Source organism: Artibeus jamaicensis, unplaced genomic scaffold (assembly GCF_021234435.1).
Source record: "Artibeus jamaicensis isolate MK-2021 breed Jamaican fruit bat unplaced genomic scaffold, CSHL_Jam_final contig_1284, whole genome shotgun sequence".
NCBI lineage: Eukaryota > Metazoa > Chordata > Mammalia > Chiroptera > Phyllostomidae > Artibeus > Artibeus jamaicensis.
Genome location: NW_026521249.1, coordinates 2,169,863 through 2,189,529, shown reverse-complemented (window position 1 = coordinate 2,189,529; position 19,667 = coordinate 2,169,863). Strand labels below are relative to the sequence as shown.

At 47.3% G+C, this 19,667-nt stretch overlaps 1 protein-coding gene across 10 annotated transcripts in view; it reads right to left on the bottom strand.

Moving 5' to 3' along the window:
- The window catches only part of MGAT5 (alpha-1,6-mannosylglycoprotein 6-beta-N-acetylglucosaminyltransferase), a 346,996-nt gene that overhangs the window by 9,030 nt on the left and 318,299 nt on the right, over window positions 1–19,667 (bottom strand). For all 10 annotated transcript variants that reach the window (XM_053666802.1, XM_053666810.1, XM_053666815.1 and 7 more), the window contains 3 exons: window positions 15,168–15,284; window positions 9,304–9,378; window positions 92–249 (listed from right to left, as the gene is read on the bottom strand). In XM_053666802.1, the coding sequence (XP_053522777.1) occupies window positions 92–249; window positions 9,304–9,378; window positions 15,168–15,284 (350 nt within the window). The remainder of the gene's footprint in view (window positions 1–91; window positions 250–9,303; window positions 9,379–15,167; window positions 15,285–19,667) is intronic.

Here is a 19,667-nt window from a genome sequence, read left to right as displayed (position 1 = left end):
CCAACAAGCCTGGAAACGAGAACCTCACCCCTCTCAACCCAGCTCGAACGCACAGGCAAGCCGAGCTGCCCCGACCCCACCCGGCACCTACTTCAGCATGTCCTTTTCCTTGTTCAGGTGCTGGAAGAAAGAAGGCTCACAGATGAGCTGGTTCTCCTGGCACACCTGCTTGCAGGACTGCCCGGGCTCGGCGAGCTTCACCTGCAAGGCGCTGAGGGGTGGCCACATCACTTGCCCATGGCAGAAGTCCTAGAATGACAATGAAGCTATCAGCCGAGGGACCAAAGACGCAGCTGGCGATCCCCAGCCTGCCCCGCGCGCAGTGGGACAAGGGGAGGCGTCTGCTGAGAGGGGTGGGGCAGTGAAGGGAGGAGGTGGGAGCCAGACAAACTTGGGTTGGAATTGGGCTCAGCCAGAACATGGCCTTGGGCCAGCTCTTCACCTCTCTACCTTCCAGCCTCCTAGCATGGGAAGGGGACAGCAGGACCTCCCGTCACAGGACGAGAGGTGCTGCCATTGGGCGCGCAGCACCAAGGCCAGTTATTACCACCAGTAAGCACTCAACCCAGCTGTTTAAGTCCTCCGCCCTCCAGGGCCCAACTCCGGACCCCCCTCCAACAGCTGTTCAGTTTCCTCTGCTCTAATTCCCAGTGTCTGCCTAATTTGGCAGTTACCTAACATGATACTTTTGTGAGCACCAGTTTCAACTTCACGAAGCAAAGCAGATGGCAAGACACATGTGGGTGTCACTCACACAGCCTCTCAAGGGGTCATGTTTTTTCGATGGGGGGGGGGTCTGGCGTTGTTGGTTGAAAACAATTCCAACACGCACCAATTCAACAGTGAAGTAAACAGTCTGAGGATGTGTGATAGGACGTGAAGTAACCTGGCAGCCCCTCAGAGAGGCTCCCCCAGCACAGGTGTAGGGAGCTCAGAAGGGGGCGAGGCCGGTCACTCCCAGGGTCTAGAGGGACTGGAGGCATCCAGTGTGCCCAAGGAAGTCCCGGGGCGGCGGGGGTGGGGTGGGCAGAGGGAAGTCCCGTGGGTGGAGGACCCACGTCCTCCTGGGTGGCGAGAGGAGGGAGTGGGGCTGGAAAGGGAGAGGAGTGGAGGCTCTGACCTGGGGCCCGGCGTTCATTTCGGCTGTGCCCGAAGCCACCCTGTGCAGCCAGCAGTGCCGGCTCTAGCACTCACGCACCCCTGGCAGCCAGAGCTCACTCTGCTCGCCCTGTCCTTGGAGTTCCTGGGCTGTCCCACCTGCGGAAGGTGCCGTCTGTCTGTGCAGGGGGCCTGCGAGTTTAACTCCTTCTGGGGCAGCTGGCCCCAGGAGTGCCCAGTGGTGGTTAGGATCCCGGGCTCCAAACCCCACTTGTAGGAATGCGCCCCGCTGACATGCAGGGACGCCTGGTGCAGAGACAGCTGCACAAGACACCATGCAGCGTGGTCAGCATAGAAGCATTAGAAGTGAAACAGCTGGGTGTCTGTATTTAAACAGGCAACTGTCTAAATAGAGATAATAACAAAAATGCAACAGGTCTGTGTTGGGGCCAGAACTGTGCCCGGGCTACACGGAGAGGCGAAAGCAGCTGCGCGCAGGACGCTGTGAGGTGCTCCCACTGTGTCAGACCCTGGGACGCAGACGGAAAGATGCACCTGAACGGGCATTTGCTCCTGCAGGGACATCCCTGGTTGGCACGGGTGCCACTGAGAAAGGACATGGAGAATCAAGACCAGGAGTGGTGAGGAAATTTACTTTTCAGTGTGTGTCCTTCTGGAATGTTTTATTTTTCCTCAAGTTTCCTTCCCAACTTTTCGGACTGGGAGCTGACGGGTAACTTCGGAGCTGGTGCGGGCGAAGCAAGGCCGTGGAGCCCTGCAGCTGGGGTGGGGCGGGCAGCCTGACCTTGCTGGGCCCCTCAGAGACGTGGGTGTGGTCCCTGGAAAGCAGGCCTGAGCTGCCCCCAGGAGGGGCCTCTGTATCATTCCCAATTTTTTAAAAACCTGTGCTTGTATTACTTTTAGCGAGCAAAATGAAAACAAACAAGAGCAAAGTGAAATGGGCCCCCAACTCCACCTGCAGCGGGCCCTGCAAGTACTTCCTGCTCCTTGTCACCAGCTGTGAAACTCTGGACAAAATGCGTAACGTTATGAAGCCTGTTTCCTCATGGTAAGAATAAAGATGACGACGGATGCTTTCCCATGGTTCTTGCTTTTCCTACCTCCTTCCTGAAAGACAGATACTACTACCTGCTGAGAAAGGCCACTGGCAGGTGGTGGGCACTCATGGGGCTTCTATTCCAGTCTGTTTAGATCAGCGACCGAGACCCCAAAAGTACCCTTCAATGCACCATGGTTGGAAACCCAGGCCTGGATCCCTATCAGCTGAAAACAGAAGATTCCAGAAGAGTAGTAATTCGGAGACCACAGCGATACAATGAAATATGTAGAGATACTAGGATCAGCTTAATAGTCTGAAAGGGACGCATGGCAGCGGGGGTTGGGGTGAGTGGAGTGTACCCCACATGGCTCTGGGCGTCACCAGGTTGGGCGGGAAGACGCTTATCGACCTCCCCAGGTTCGAGATGACCTGGAGCTCGCTGCTGCTTGCCGAGGCAGGGCAGCACACTAACTTCGGTCTGGATGCGGTCACAGGGTGGCGGCATGACTGCCGACTGGTGGCACCTGACTGGAAACAGGGTGTTCACGGGTGACTGTCCCTCTCTTACCTGGTGGCATAAGGCAACATACTGGCTGACCCTTATTCTCTGTCCATCTCATGAGGAGTCTGTCATCAAACAGGACGGAGGAGGACACAGGTGAGCAATGAGGTTTTGCTGGTGAGATCTGAGTGGGCGCATGGACACTGGGAAAAGGTTAAGGGGTCCTTTTTAATCTGTTTTTCTGGCTGGCTAATGCAAGCAACTTTGTTTACATATCGTTAAGAGACATTTGGTAACTTCTGTGGCATTTCAGTATTATAATAAGGAGACTTTAAGTCCCACATACACCTAAGCCTCTTCTGTGACTATCCAGAATAGGAAAACCACCAGAAAAACTCAGGTCAGATCACACCGTCTACACCAAGTAGAAGCCAAGGCTCCACCCTCTAGGAGCCAAGTGAGAATTTTGCTCTTTGCCTCAGGATTTAGCTGGGCCCAACCCTTCATTTGGCCAGGGAACTGGAAGCGCACGTGGCTGAAGGCTCAAACTCCGGCTTGTAGAGCTTGCAAGAAAACCACGAGTGCCTTTCCTTATATGACACCTGCAGGCAGCTAGAGCTGGGGGCAGTCTTTCTAGACCTGTTGAGTTTAGCGGTCTCTTAAGAAACTCTGCTCTTTATTCATGTTTAGCCTCTTGTGGCATGTGAAGTAGTCCCAGGGGCAAAATAAACAAGGACTTGATGTGGCCAAGGCAGGCACTTCGGGTCGGAAGGCCTGGGTTTGGAGCTGTTTCCCCGTGGCGCCTTGGGCTTGCTGCTCAGTCTGGTCCTGTCCCTGTCACTCATCTCTAGAAAGTGATGCTAACAGACTCAGTGATGGAGCCGAGCAGAAGACTGGCAAGCAGCAGGCGGCCTGCTCACGCTCACCTCCCCCGGCCCGTCCCTCACTGGGGTGGGGGTGCCTGTGCTTGCACAGAGGCTGCAGGAACAGCGGTGTTGCGTCTGCAGACATGGGGCACCCTGCACCCTGAGGAAGTGCCCTCAGCGTGCGCAGTAGGGCGGATCTGAGTAAACCGCTGCGGCCGACCTTTTTGAGATCCCCTTCAATAGGTGAGCTTAGCTCAATTATACGTGCACTGGGGCCCCTGTCACTCTTACTCAGGGCTCACTGGGTGCTGGTCTGGCATCCCATCAGAGGTCTGTTTTGGAGGCCAGTAGGATCGAGGATAGAAAAAATAGCAGCAGGACCTTATTAACGCTTGGTGAACCACCTGATAAACTGAACAAAGGGAGGTCTAAAGGTGTTCCCAGTAAGCACGGGACCTGTGCCTTGTCACAGGTAAAGCAGGGGAGAGTGTGGGGATCCGGGCTGTGATTCTGGCCCCAGCTGGTGGACTTCATAGATGTCCATTTAGCTTTCTTTGCATTCGTCCTTCAGTCCTCACATAATTCCTGTGAGGTGAAATGAGGTGACTCTTAAGAAGGTACCTAGAAATGTGAAAGATAATATTCCAAGGTCAACCATTTTTTGCCGCCAGGGTCCAGAGGTAAGAAGTCCGGTTGCCTGGATTGCACATGGCGATTTGCCCACGAGAGCCATCCCTCTGCCCCGCTGCTTGCAGGGTACACCTGTACCTGCCACCCCTGTCGGAAGCCTCTTCTCACCCCTAGATCCAGTCCCCACCCCCCAGATGCTCACGGGAGGCTGGGGGTCTTCTCTTTCTGTCAACCTCAGCATAGGCTAACACAGCAATGCCAACTCGTCTCCTTGCTGTACGCTCTCATTCATTCATTCAACAAAATATTTGCTAAGAAGCAGAAAAGCACAATGGTCCAGAACTCAAAACACCTGGGTTTGCATCTAGCTCATCCAATCACTAGCTGAGTGCTCTTGGCTAGTTACATAATCTTGCATCAGTTTTTTGTGGTAAAATTCAGAATATATCAACTGCTACCTCCCAGAGAAGCAGATGTGATTAATTATAATGTATACAGTGCTCAGAAAAACGCCTGATGTAAATAGCACCACCTGTGGTTGGCTCTCACTGTTACTATATGCAAGGGACTTGCCTAGGTCTACCGGGGTGACTCAGTGGAAAAAAAAGGAACCAAAACCCTTGTCTTCATAGAGTTTATAACAATGAGGAAGACAGAAAAACAAGATAAATAAATTACATATACATGTTAAAAGGTGGTAAGTGACCTTGAAAGGATGAAGTGAAGGACTTGCAGGTCATCGAGTACCTGGGGCCCCCATTTCCGTTCCACCTCTGGGGACAGTAACAGGAAGGCAACAGTGCGGGAGAGCAGTAATGGCCTCAGACCAGACCCAGGCAGCTTCGTTCCGCAACCCTCCAAGAAACTCACGTTTTGCAGTTTGGCTTTGAAGGTTCTCGTGCTCACCTGGACTCATATTGCAAATTCTTTCCTGCACAAAGTCACGAGCCCACACAATACCAGCTGGTCCCAGGCAGACCTGCTCAGCGCCAGGCCCCTGTCCAGTAACAACAACCTCTCCCCTTTTCCATCCCTTTTCTTCTAGCCCTGCAACCTGTCACCTCCACCACTGCTCCTACCGGACTATCCGGATTCGCTACTAGGCTTGTCCTTAATCCCCAAGGAGTTCAAGGTGAGTTGATCTCCCCGGAACTGAAGCTGATTCCACAGTGGCTCCTGGAGTTAACTCGTTTTTCCCTCCATATCTCCAAAGTGCTTTTCATGTGAATTACACAGCTCTCTGCCAAATAATGTGAGCACAAGGAAGTAGGGTTGACGAACATAGGTATGGTTTTCAGAAATCTGAGCATTGTTGATCGCCATTCATTTAAAAGAGCCCGCTATACTCTCTGGCCTGAGGCAAACACCTAAGTCTTTGCCAAGAAATACACGAGAAACTTGACAGGCCGGGGCCCACTCAGGCCAGGGAAGAATGGCACTCCTGATCTCGGATAACAGGATTTTTGCTTTGCCACCTCCTGCTGCCGGAGAGAAGACCTCATGGGGGGGGGGGGAGATGATTTAAAAGAGCTTGCAATCCAAATCAACATTTTTTTCATACGGTAAAAAGGAGGCAAGGACATTAAAGGGAAAAAGCAAGTGGTTGTCCTGAAGCCAGGAATCTTGCTGGATGCGCCAGCAGGGTCGGCAGGCACGAGGTAGGTGTCCTGCTGTCAAACACTCAGCTGTATGTTGATGCCTGGGGCTTTCGCGATTGCGGTCAATTGGCCTCTTCTGGCTCCTGCCGCCTTCAGTGAGCGTGATGGACACCTCTGAAAGGGCTCTGGGATGAAAGCTTCCTTGTTCCTCTTGTAGATCACAGGGAGGACTTGGAGGCAGAGATCAGCCTAATTAGGGCTGTGGCTCCTATGGGAAGCTTGGGGTGCTACCACCTCTCCAGAGCTTGAGGCTTTCCTGCTCAAACCAGGAACTCCCTTCTCTCCAGTCTCACTGCTCTTTGAAGATATCCCTCTAGCTGAAAAAATAATGAACGCCCAAAGCTCCAAAACACCGTGGCCCGGAGGCACCTGTTAGAGCAGAAGACCCAATCTGTCAGCCACTGGAGTTCTGGCTTCCTGTCTTCCCGGTGGAGTTGGGGGAACATTATGGCATCAATAAAAGCCTTCACAGAAGTCTGGGATAAACTCAAAATGGGTCCCTTCATGGCTCTTTTTGCAGCTCTAGGAGAATGTTTAATAAGAAATACCTAGAGGATTCCTAGAGTGGTTCTCCTAAAACACCAATCCGACAGCACCACTGCCCTCATCCAGCCTTACAGCTTTCTTTAGCTTCCTGCCGTCCCACCATCAAATCGGAATTCTCCACCTGAGCGTCTGCCTTGTTTTGTGATCCGTCTCCTCCCCAGCCTCGCCCTCTCACATCCTCTCTCTTCAGTCGTAGCTGAACTTCCAGTATTTCACCAGGATTTCTCTGTATTTTCTCCCCAGGCCTTTGCGTCTTGATGCCCCCGCCCTCCTCCCCGTCACCCCGTCACCCCGTCACCCCGGTGTGCCTTCCAGACTCACCGCCTGCCAGTGCTCCAGCACAGACTCCCCACCCCTGCCCCACCCTGCAGGCCCAGCTGTGTGATTCCAAAGCACCCTGGTCACATCACTGTTACAAGGTGTAACCTACACCAGTGGCTTTGCCTGTGGACTGGGCTGGCCTCTCTGTGACACTTGAAGCTACCTGAGGACAAAAACAAGTCTTTTGACATCTCTCTCTCAGCCCCTGGCACAGACCACAGCACACAGCTGACATGTATTTACTGAACAGATGAATGAACGAACAACAGCAGGCAAGAAAGCAAGCTCCGGATTTCTGTGAGCCACAGAGCTCTGCAGAGAAGCCTCCAACCAGGAGGTGGTGTGGAAGGGCAGTTCCATTAGCATGTTCTCATTGGAATGTTTTAGTCACATGTTTTCCAATCATAAGGTCCACGATGAGCTTCCCGGTGCACACACTCACAAAAAGCCAGAACACACGTGCTCACTCACCCACTCATTCATTGCACCTACTATGTGCCAGGCAGAGGGCTAGGCACGTGGCACTTAGAGGTGAACAAGATCGGCATGGCCCCCGCATTATGTAGCATTAGCAAGGCCTGTTTGGGGTGCACAACCTCCCTGCTTGAAAGGAAACTGAGTAACAGATTTAAAGAGAATGGGCCCCATGAGAACTTTTAAGGACTGGCTGGGATTCAAGAGTCCTAGAAAAGAAAGAAAGCAAAGCCTTCAAATATACTTGATGAAGAGTCCTTTTACTTGTGGTGGTGAGTAACCCTTTTCCCTGAAGGAAGTGGAGACGGGGTGGGTTTCAGCAGCAGCTGCAGGGGTCCTGGTGAGACTGCAACTTCCCTGGACGGTCAGAAGAGCTGTGTTGTAAAACTCACTGCCAGAGGAGGCCACAGCAGCTCCTGCTGCACCTTCAGTGGGGACCAGCAGCTGCTTGTGGTAAAACAAGACGAGAAACGTAGGCCACCTGCCTCGGCCCGGCCCCGCAGTGCCCTGGGTGCAGGCCTGGGTGCAGGCCACCCAGCATCAAGCCTTGACTCCAGGACTTGTGAGCCTGTGATTGTGAGATTGAGTCCCCAGCATCCAGAGAGTGGGGTCATTACTGCCACCTCCCAGGGTCACATGAGAATTAAATGAGGTGATGCACTGTGATGAGCTCAGTACACACTGCCATGAAGTCTGTAGGTAAATGGCTGCTCGAGTTAAGAGGATGATACTGTCATTCTTAATTTAGGTGTCAGACAAAAACTGCATGATAATAATTCAAATGCTAAGCTTTCATGGTAAAGTCTGATGAGTAACACTGTATAATACATAATAATAAAATAGGTCTATGTAAGAATGTAGTTCAATACTGTACATGACAGAATGTATTAGGTAACCAACATACCAGTTGCATTTATTGAGCACTGCATGCCAGCCCTGTTCTAAGCACGTCATATGTATTAGCTGTCTGAACCCTCACATCAGCCCTCTGTGATTTTATTATTAACCTTATTTCCTCGGAGTAGAAACTAAGGCACAGAGAGGCTGAGTAACACACCCATGTCATACAACGACAAAGTCACGGTGATGGGATCGGAACCCAGGTGGCTGGCTGCAGTGTGCCATCCTTGGCCGAAAAAAATCAGAGGATCAGACGGCCACCCCGAAGCCTCGGCCTGCAGCCCCCCGCAACAGCAGCACCCTGTCTGCTGCTCACCATGGGCTGTCAATGCAAATCTTACCTGTGCAACCTATACTGGGCCTATGATCTATGCCTACTTACATTTTTAACATACCATTTCTATTTTAGTCTGCACAATCCTCAGCCCCTATTGTGTAAAGATTTCTTGATCACCCCAAGATACTCTGCTTTATACCCTTTAAGGGGAGCCCCTTATTTCTGGAATCTGGTCAAAGAGTTCACACTCCCCACCTGCAGGGGTTCTCGGTCTGCCTATTTCTAGATCTGTCGCTTTTGAAGCCTGAGGAATCAGAGTCATAAATGGTAGCAACGACACACTTGGCCTTTACTTCCATGAGCACGAGCCACAGCGCCCAGGCTCTGACGGGGTCGCGGAACTTACAGAACCCTCCCCTGCTTTGGAAGTCAAGTTCTGCTTTTGTCTGTTTTATATATTTAGATTTCATGTAAAGTTTCATTTGAAAAGGGGTCCTGTTTTAATAGATGTTTGAAAACTGCTGAAAAGTCCTAACATATTTGGAGTTAGAGAGCATATATTAAAGAAATGCTTGCAAACAACAGGGTTCAGTTCTTGCTGTTCTTGGGGTGAGAAAAGACCACCAGGCGGGACCAGAGGCTGTCTCTGTGCCCCGCCCCCAAGCAGTTTCGATGCTTCTCAGAACCCAGCGAAGGCAGGTTGCCATCTTGACCACCCCATTTCTCCCATAAGTTTCCTTTTGGCCTGCCACTGTCATAAAGAACATTTTTCCCCGAGGACAGACCAACTCTGCTGGATGACCATGACAGGGCATGCTTTAGAATTCCAACAAACCATTACCCAACTTCTGGAGTCTTTCAAATCAGGAAAATAATCACAAAACCATGGTGAGCTCCTAACTCTTCATGAGAGCCTGCCTGCATAGCAGGAAGCAGGACACAGCAGACAGATGGTCTCTGCAGAGCCTTACCTGTTTTTCAATGAAAGCGTTGATTCTCTGCAGCATCCCCTCACATGTGAATTCATATGGCATGTACGGCTCAATCTGAGGAAACAGACATGGTATCACAAGAGGAAGACAAGGAATTGAGACAGCCAGTCTTCCACTGACTTGCTCACACTCAGCTGCCAACCCTGTAGTCACCCTTGTGAAGGGCTGCAGCTACGAACCTGGAAGTTAAGAGACGTGGGCTCACAACCTCACTGTTCCTTACTAACTGTGGGATCCTGAGCCAACTATCTCCTGTCTCTGAGCCTCAGGTTTTCATGTGGAAAATGGTGACCAGAAAAACCTACCTCTTTGAAGTTGTGGTGAAGATTATGTAGGGGGAGAAAAAGCAAAGCACTTAGTTCGGTGTCTAGCACAGAGAAGGCATTCAGCAAACGATGGGGAGAATCACTTCGAGGAGGTAAGGCCCCCGGGGCAGCATCTGCAGCTGCTGGGCTGTCTTTGCCTCTCAGTGCTGAGCAGTGTGGCACATACAGAGACTCAACATTCGCCCCAACAGCTGCTGAGTGAATGCATGCTCACTGCTCTGAGACAGGCACACGATGAGTGGTTTAAGCAACCACGGTGGTGACAAAAGCATTATTCTACTTTCATAGGTGAGACTGACATGTGCCCAAAACTATCATATGTGGTGAAGAAAGAAAAAAAAAACAGTGATAAAGTGCTACAAAGAGTTCATGTAGAGGGTCCTAAGAGGTTGAGAGGTCAAAGCAGACTTATGCTCATGCTGGGCTGTCAAGGTCAATGGTGATCCCAGCAAGCCAAGGTGCAGAAGGTATTCCAAGTAGAGTAAGTCATATGGGATTAGACACCAAAGAAGACAGCAGGAGGGTAGAGCTCAGAATCACAGAGGCTGGAGACAAGGCTGGGAAGAGGTTCACTGGATTTCCACAAAAGCACTGAGATCTCTAGGCTAAGGAGCCTGAACTACTTTAGAGGGTGGCCAGAGACTCACAGGGAGCTTTGCTGGGGGGTGGGGCGGGGAGGCAGACTGATCAATACTGTGCCACTGGTAGACAGGGGAGAGTGTGAGTTCGAACTCTGCTGCACGGTGCTTTGCCCGCACTGTGAAGCCTGTGTTTGCGGGGCAGCCAGCCAGCATTTCCAACCTGGAATGGAAATTTCACTTGGCAGACAACCATTGGCAAACAGCGTGTTACAGCTTCCTAGAGCCCGACAGCACTGTCGGTGATAGGAGACAGGGGCACCTTCATGATCTCCCTCTGAAGTCTATACTTGCCTATCTTGAAACTATAGGATAGAGCCCTGGACGAAACATCTAGGAGCTGAAAATGGGACAACTGATAGAGGACATTCTGTGGGCACACCATCAGTTGGCCTCAAGGCAGCCTTGAGGCTGCCTCTCTTTTTTTGTGTTAATTTACACACTACATTTTAAATCTTAAACTGTGATTGCTAGTTTCTTATCTTCAAACATACAACTAGATGGTGCACCACACAAGCTGTACCTCACCATCTCTGCTACATTCATCCAAACTGAGCTAAAAGCATTACGCATTATACTGTTAGGGAATGACTGTTCTGCTAGAACAGAGGTCATTCTGTTCCTAGATGGTTCATTTCTGAAAAGTTCAAAATACTTTGGAAACTGACTTCCCTGCTCTGAGCTTGTGCCTTCTCATCTCAAGCTTTTTCACTTGCTGTGTCCCCTCTAACCCTGACATAGCCCTTCATACCAAGTGTAAACTCTATATTTTCTTTTAAAGGTTAGTTATATATTCAATCAGTGGATGATTCCAGAAGCTTCCTATAACTGGCCTAGAGACATGTCTTTTTTCAAAGGTTCATAGAAGAAACAAACAAACAATTGACAACAGAGGACTTGGCATACTGGGCTCATTTATAGGGAGACGGGTGGGATTTCCAGAGTGAAGTAAACATCAGTGGTCATCTGTCAGGAGACAGCAGCTCCAGTCATGTGGTTGGGAGCAGGCTGAACACTGAGGGCTGTTCCTACAACATATTCCAAAGGGCATCCATTGGAAACGGAAGTGAATGAGTTCAAAGGGCCTAATGTATATAGAAAAATAGTTCTTCCTGTATTGTCCTAGCAACCAAACTCGGTTTAACCAAAGGGAGGCTGACTCATTCATTGCTTTGTGATGCAGTTCACTGTTTTAAAAGAGACAAAGCCAAACAATTTTCCCTTAAAGGAAAAGCAAAAAAATGAAAGTGTATTAAGCCACCTCTGCCACCCTGAGCTGCCATCCTGCGGTGGACAGGAGCAGATGCCAGGCTCTGGGGTTGAAGAACACTAGTGAGCCTGTGATGCAGAAGCTGTTGTACAGATCAGAGGGTGTGTGTGTGTGTGTGTGTGTGTGTGAGAGAGAGAGAGAGAGAGAGAGACAGTTTTCTGCATGACACTCCTTCAGCTACAAGTCAAGGAATGAAAGGAAATGCTGAAACCACAACCAGTCACTGAGAAACCCAAGCAGAGCCAGTTGTGGAGCAGCAGGGGAAAGTCCTGGGTCACCCTGCTCTGTGGACAAAGCAGTGCCACTCCTCCTGCCATGGAAAGGATGACTGCCGGCTGCACCGTGCAGGTCCCGCGCTGCGATGGTTCTTGGCTTTGGGAACTTTCCATTACCTTCTCCTCCACTCTCTCCGTGTTTCAATCTGGAAGCTTTCTACTGAGAAGTCTTCAAGTTCACTGATATTTTCCTCTCCTGTGTATAGTCTGCTGATAAGCCCACTGAAAGAGTTCTTCATTTCTGACACTGTATTTTTCAGTACTAGCTTTTTCTCATTTGGCTTTTAAGAAGTGTCCACCTCTCTGCTGAAATACCCCATCTCTTCACATATGTTGTCTACTGATTTCACCAAGGCTTTTAATGTATTTATCCTAGCATTTGAAAGTTGCTGTATGATACTTCCAACATCTGAGCCATCTCTAGGTCTAGTTTTATTCACTGTTTCCTCTCTTAATGATAAGTTGTTTTCTTGCTTTTTTTAATTGTCTTTTTGTTTTTTTAATATAATTTAAATCTTGTACATTAAAGATGGAAACCTTTACACCCACTTCTGACCCATTTCTTACCAGTGGAAGGATTTTAATGACAATCATTGTGTATTAATCGCATTCCTTACTTCATCCTTTTTACTCTTATCTTTCCCTTTACTTCATTTCATGCTTTTTTCTCCCTTTCATCTTCTGTATTACCTTAACCAACCAGTCAAAAAGACCTAGGTGTAAATCCAGGTTTTACTGTTCATGAATTGTATGATCTTGAGTAAATTAGCTAATTTCCTTCAATCGTAATCTTCTCAACTGAAGAAGGAGTAAAAGGGATAGGGCTCATACAGGTATACAAATTCCAGATGTGTAGAAAGAGGTTCTCTCTGCCTATCAGCTACAATAATTACTTTTTTAAAAACAAGTGGCCCTACACGGTTTTTGGAATATGATAAAAAAAGGCTGATGAGTGTGGAGCACTCAGGTTTCCACAGAGTGAAATGAGCCCGTGTCATGTAGGAGTGAGCAGTGCCCACTCCCATTTGACTTCTGCCTGACGAAAGGGATCTGCTATTGAAAAAGTTTGTGAACTCCGTGATCCAAGGTTTCCTACCTCTATATTAGCTTTTATACTACTCCACTTAAGGGGGATGTGCACTTAACTAAGTATGTGGGTTGTGGTTGACTAGGTTTATGGAAGTCCCCCCAAAAGATATGAGGAAGTCCTAACTCCTAGTACCTGTGAATGTGATCTTATTTGGAAACAGGTTACAGGTTTTTTGTAGATGTAATCAAGTTAAGATGAGGTCACAGTGGATTTGAGTGGGCTATAATCCAATATGACGGATGTCCTTATAAAAAGTGGAGAAGACAGACAGACACATATACACTTAGGGAAGCCACCATACAATGACGAAGATAGAGGTTAAAGTGCTGTAGCTGAAAGTCAAGAATACCTGAGCCACCAGAAAGTGGAAGACAAAAAGGGACCATGGTCCTACCAACATCAGACTTCTAGCCTCTAAAATTGTCATGAAACAAATTTGTGTTGTTTAGCCACCAAGTTTGTGGTTCTTTGTTATGGCGGTTCCTGATACACTAAGGGACTTGGAGACTTAAGAAAGAAGAAAGACCTTCAGTCTCCACAAGAATGACTTTCTGGTGGGGAAGCTTTAGATGTGCGGGGGACACTTTGATGGAGTCCAGTGGCACCACACTCCACTCGGCACTCTCCTGGCTTGTCCACCAGATGTCTGGGGGACTTCTGCCCTAAACTGTCAAGGCCAGGATTGACATCATCTATCATTAATGGGAACTCTGAGAAATTATACCAAAAGTCAACAACTACCCCCTCTTCAGAGGGCACAGAACGTGGTGATGCACAGCTGTGCTCTTGTTCCCCTGGAGGTGTTTTGAGTGAACTGGAACTGGCCGTTCAGTGGGCCACGCACATTTCATTTCTCAAAAGGGAAAGATGGCCTTTGACATGGGTCAGTGGCCGGTCCTCACAGGATTCATGCTTTTCCAGGCTCTTCCCTTTACTCACACTGGGCTTGGAACTCACGCTATTCTGAGCTCACTCCTCAGTTTAGCTTTGCAAATTCTTGCTCATCCTGTAAAAGGCAACTCAAAGCTGCAATTTCAAGAAAGTCTATCCCAACTTACACTCCTCAGTCTTTGGCATGTTATTGGCACTGAACACATTCTGCAAACATCTATGCCTCCCTCTCTCCATCCATTGAGTAAATCACTAAGCGGGGTTTTCAGAATACAGAAAGTTAAACAGATGTATTCACTGCCCTCATGTTTTTAGAGTTTAGTGGAGATCAAGACTATCAATGACAAAAAATAAGAGTAGTATATTATTATAAAAATAATACTACTATTGACTTAATAATACTAACTAACTACATACCATGTGGTAGACACTGCCGTAAGCTCTTTATGCTCATTATCTCATTAAATCCCCACAACTGCCCTCTAAAGTACATAATATTAGCCTACATTAGAGATGAGGAAACTGAGACTCAAAGGCTAGGTAACTGCCCGAGGGGATGGGATGCTGCTAGTACGAGATAGAGCTGGAACCCAAACCGTCTGATTTCGGTCTGCCTTCACAACCTCGTCTGTACTGCTTCCCTTAACAAATCCTAACAGGATGGAAAAAGTGCTCTGATAGGAGGAGTGCAGGGGAAAGGTACACCTGACAGAAGCCGCCACAGTGCTGGGGTTGGGAGAGAGGATAACTTAAACTTCTCCTGCTTGGTGGTAAGCTTCCCACACGCAGGAAGCCAGCCTTGACTAAGTTTACGGAAGTCAGCGTCCCCCAGAGAGGTTCAGGGGGTGCTTGGTGCGCAGTTGGTACTTAGTAATATGTCTGCCCGAATTGATCAAGAGAGTCCAGAGATGTTAGTTACTTATACAAAATTTTAGGAAATGCTTAGGTAGAAAAGCCAAATAAATGGATGCAACATAAAAGTACAACCCAGGAATATTTCTTTAAACATTCCTCATTCTCACTTTTTTTTAGAAGATCAAGTCTATCTTTTCAGGTCTTTGTGGGAGTCACATCATTAGGTCCCTGAAGCAAGTACTATGATCCAAGTTCCTACTACTATGTCTGGGACCCGGGAGTCGTGTCGAAGGGTTTCAGAACCACGCACACATCTGGACACCAGCTCTGTTCCCATTTCATAGAACACCCATGAAACCCACAGGCTAATGGCTTGGCTATTTTCTGATGTCAGGGTTAAGCTGACATGGAAATTACTCATACAAAGGTCCTGTGATACACCCCACACTTTTCAGTTCACAGTTTACAAATGGGGGAAAATGAAATAAAACAAAGAACCTTCTGATTTAGAATTGCTTTCACCGCATCCTCAACTTCATCCTGATTGCCGAGGTCAACAGTCCAGACGTGTGGCTGGCCAATGAAAACTTCAGCATACGGATGCTGAGATGTCAGCTAAAAAAAAAAGAGAGAGAGAAAGAAGATAAAACATCTGAGTTTCACACACTTAAAAAAAAAAACCCTTCTGTGCTAGATGAAGTGTTAGGCATGGTACCTAGTTGTACACGCCCAAGTAGCAAGATACTATTTTTGTCCTCCCTTTACTATCAAAACCTCCTAAGCAAACTACTAGCAGATAACAAGGGAACAGTGACAGCTCCACATTTTTTTTGGCTTGGTGGGACATTTCTTGGGCCCACCCAAAACCACCTGGATACACAGGCACAGCATTAACAGGTACAGAGGAGGAAACAGGCAGTGCCTACCTGATGCCCAACAGGTTCATGTGCAATGTTGTAAAGACAGGTGCCCAGGGCTACCCTGAGTCCTTTGACATGGGACTTCAGGACTTGGGAGGGGTCCCTGGGGGACCCAGGATGGGTGGTACGTGAGCCATGGCCTTGTCTGAGGCTGTGAGACAGCCCTAGTAATGGCTCCACATCTTGTACCGCACTTGGAGAGAAGAGTTAGGGTCATAACCAGGACACACGGAGGATGTTACAGGTGGCCCCAGTCCCTCGATATCACACCAAGAAATAAGGAAGATGTACTACCCGCCATCACGTGCCAGCCCTGAAATCACCCAGAGCAAACTTGTGTGTGTTGAAAGTCAGCTAGGATAGGCAGGTAAGCGTAGGAAAATTACAATAAAGGTTTTCGAGTCATAGGAGGATAAATAATGGCACATATAAAAGGTAACAGAGAAATCATGCCAGAAAACCAGGGACTTTTGGAATGGTTTTCAGGAATAATCATTAGCATAACACTGAAGACTTAGTATTTATAAAGATGATCTGGATTCAGAAAAGCAAGGAAAGGCAGTGTCTGCTCTTAAGAGGGCTTTAGAAGCCCTCTTTTAAGAAGAAAGGGTGGTCAAAGAAGCCCCATACGAGCACCGGTAAGTCTCAGCTCTCGAAGAGCCCTTTTTCTGAGACAGCTAAATTTACCCCTCAAATGTGTTTCCCCCCTTATTCTTGTATCCCTTGAAGGCTGTGGTGTGAAGAGAGCATTCTGGGCATTTGTGAAAGCATTTTCAGTTCTCACTAACACTTGGGGTGCTACCCGTAATGGGTGGGGCGAGACCAGGGATGTCAGACACCTCATGAAGTGCCCGGCTGTCCTGTACAACATGGAACGGTCTGCTTCTCACACAGCCTTTGCATGTCCTGCTGGGCTTTCCTGTGGGCTCACAGGATGTAACTCTTTGGCACAGTTTTTATATACACTGACTTTGCTAGGAACATGATTGTCACATAAATCAAGGGATGTCTGTTTGATTTGGAATGTCACCAATAAGCTGATTCCATTTCAGAAAAATGGCAGCAAAGTCAACATTGTTCAGATTATTTGAATCTCCAGGGCGACATACCCAAATGATCTGTATTTGCAGCTACCCCACTAATGTCAATGGCATATGTACTTGTACGTCTGTAGATATAGGAACTTTCTTACTTAGCTCCCCTTTCATGTCAATTAGAAGCAAAAAAGACCTGACCAGATTCAGCTGCATGTTTTATTCCTTTTAAACATGAACTTACTCATTGGAAAGAGGAACAAGACATCATGATGTCTTCTAATATACTAAAATATGCATTATGTTATTGTAAATTATTTTGCTTTTATTTCTCTCATACTGGAGCTAGAAAATCATTCTTTTTTTGAAATTACATATGTAGGCAGGGTATATTATTTACAAATTTCATTTCAGGGAGAGAAGTAGATGTTATATTATTCTTGTAATAAAAGGAGGTGTTGGGTCTGGTAGGGTTGGGTCCCTTGCTTTAGGGGCCAAGATAGCTCTTTCCTTAGTTCAGACCCCAGTCCACTTAAGAGGACTGAATGATTTAACTGGCACCTCTCCATTTTGCTCACGTCACTGTTCTCTGTAGCCTACCACACAGATGGTGTGTGTGCACTGCTCAGGGTATGTAAGTTACCGAGTCTCAGCTCCAAGCCTTCGCTGGCACCCTATCAGGAAAACCATGCAATTCTGAGGTGCAGGTACCCTAGACTTTGCTCCTGCCTTCTCTGCCAGTCACGCCCCTTACTATCCTGTTTGGTTCTCCTTCCTTCTGACCTCTTTTGCTTTCTTCTGAGCAAAAGAAGAGGTAACCTCCTCTTTTGCTCAGACTCCTGGTTAGTAACAGACCCTACAGAATGCCCGCAGGCTCACGGAGCTGTAAAAACATCATTTGTTTCCTTTAGCACATATTTTAGATGAAGCCCCTGGCTAGGCCAGATACTGTGCTAATCACCTGCACATGCATTATTCATCAGGTGTCCTGTGTATCAATGAGGATTCTAAGGGTTAGAGGGGGTTACAATTCCCCAAGACCACATGCTAAAAAGTAGCTGAGCAAATTCAAATGTAGATCCTTCAACAACTTACTAGCTTTAGAAAGAAAGGAAAAGGAAAATGACAATTATTAGTGATGCAATTGGGTTCTTAAGGCAAAGACCAAATGAAGTCCAATGTAAATACTAGCCTTTTAATCATTCTCTTAAAACTTGCCAACCTAAAAAAATCCCACGCTGAATTTATACTTGTACTAGACCTTTTCTAAAGGTAAGCAAATGTCACTCCATATTCATTTTGTGGCCTGGAGGACAAACTACATAATTAATTCTTACAATGGAATCAGGAAAAAAGTTGGCATGAAGGTCACTACTTAGCCACTTACATATCAGCAGTCTCCCTTTCCTACCCTTTACAAGGTCCTCACTTACTTACAAGTTTGGTTTAAGTTCTTGGAAAACATAAAATGCTGAGCCATTACATTTTATTAATTTACATTTATTAAGGGTTACTTAATTTTATGAGTAAGGCATTTTGTGATTCATTATCCGCCCCCCCAATGTCATGTTCCTTCTTGTTAATTTATTGAGAACTGTTTGATCTGAGCTACTTCCTTGCCTATCATTCAGTAAATCTACTGGAGTATAGTTTGTGAAAGTGATGACAATCTTATTAAATGCGAGACATTACTTTAGAGCGGCTATTAAATCTCCAAGGAGGACATGAATTCTCTTCATGGGAAAAGCAACAACTCTGGAGCCAGGGAATTCTAATGGTTCACAAGGTGTCATGATAATGATCAAAAACCCATTAATATGTTTCCCAAAATAATGATAAAAATCCAATTTATGTTACATTTAGAGTATGACTTGAACCAAGCACATTACTGATGGTATTATAGAACTTGCTCCCTTCAGTGTACTTTGTGGTCTTAGAAATTTGTCCAGTGGAAGAAATAATGGCAAAGTATTTTTGTTTTTCTAAAAACAGAGAGAAAAATCTAGATGTTTTCTCCTCTTCAAAGGAGGCAAAGAAGAGACATATATACAATTTATATGGATCAATTGTCACTTAACTTGAAAGATTAGCATGGGCACAAAAAGACAGCTATAGTTATATACACTTCTGTAGAAATTCTTCTATTTGCTGGGGAAGAAAAAGATAATTTCTAGGGATTTCTTACCCTTAGAAATCCATAGAACAGGTATTAACCTGTCTCCTAATTAATGGCATCTTTGACTAGGGACATTTTTGGCTTTTGCAAGCTAAAAGAGCAGAGTTCAGTGGCCCACCTGACCCTAATGTCAAGTTCATTAGCTCCTCTCAAAACTATGTGATATTGCTGGCTCCCAGCCTGCTCTCTGGATTGTCTCCAGCAGAGGAGGAGATGAACATCAGATAGAACCTGCCCTTTTGCATAAAGTGATGTGACCTTGGGGTTTCCTTCCAATTCATCAACATTCATGCCCCTGAAGCTTAAAATCCCACTCTCCTTCTATTCCTTAAAGGCAAAGCTCCTCCACCATCCATCCCTTCTCAGTTAACCCAGCACATTCTCCACCTGACTCAACTCCAAATTAACTTCCCTCCTTAATCTAATTTTACTATCGCTTTATGCATTTTGGTTGATTATCCATCTGTCTTACCACTCTTCCATATCAAATTATGAGCTCCTAGAAAGCAGGAAATGTGTCTTAACTAGTTCCCCCAATCGTGGCAACAAGCACCATGGACTGTACAGGGTGCAACATATACCTGCCAACTGCCCTGCTGCATCCTGGCCCTCCCGCGGGAGCCCAGGACCCATGGAGTCATGGGTGTGAGGTCACTTGCTGGGCAGCTGTTGAAAGGACCCCAAAGTGCCCTTTTAATTAGTCTCATTCAGGCACTGGCAGAATCATCTGAAGGGAGAAGGGGAACCAAATGCCTGAGGGTGCGAGGGCAGCTTTAATGCCTATTCTCTCTTTGAGTCATGAAGAATGAAAACCCTTCATGATCTCGACAAAAAGTACATTAGTGAATGATGGCAACTAATAGAAAAC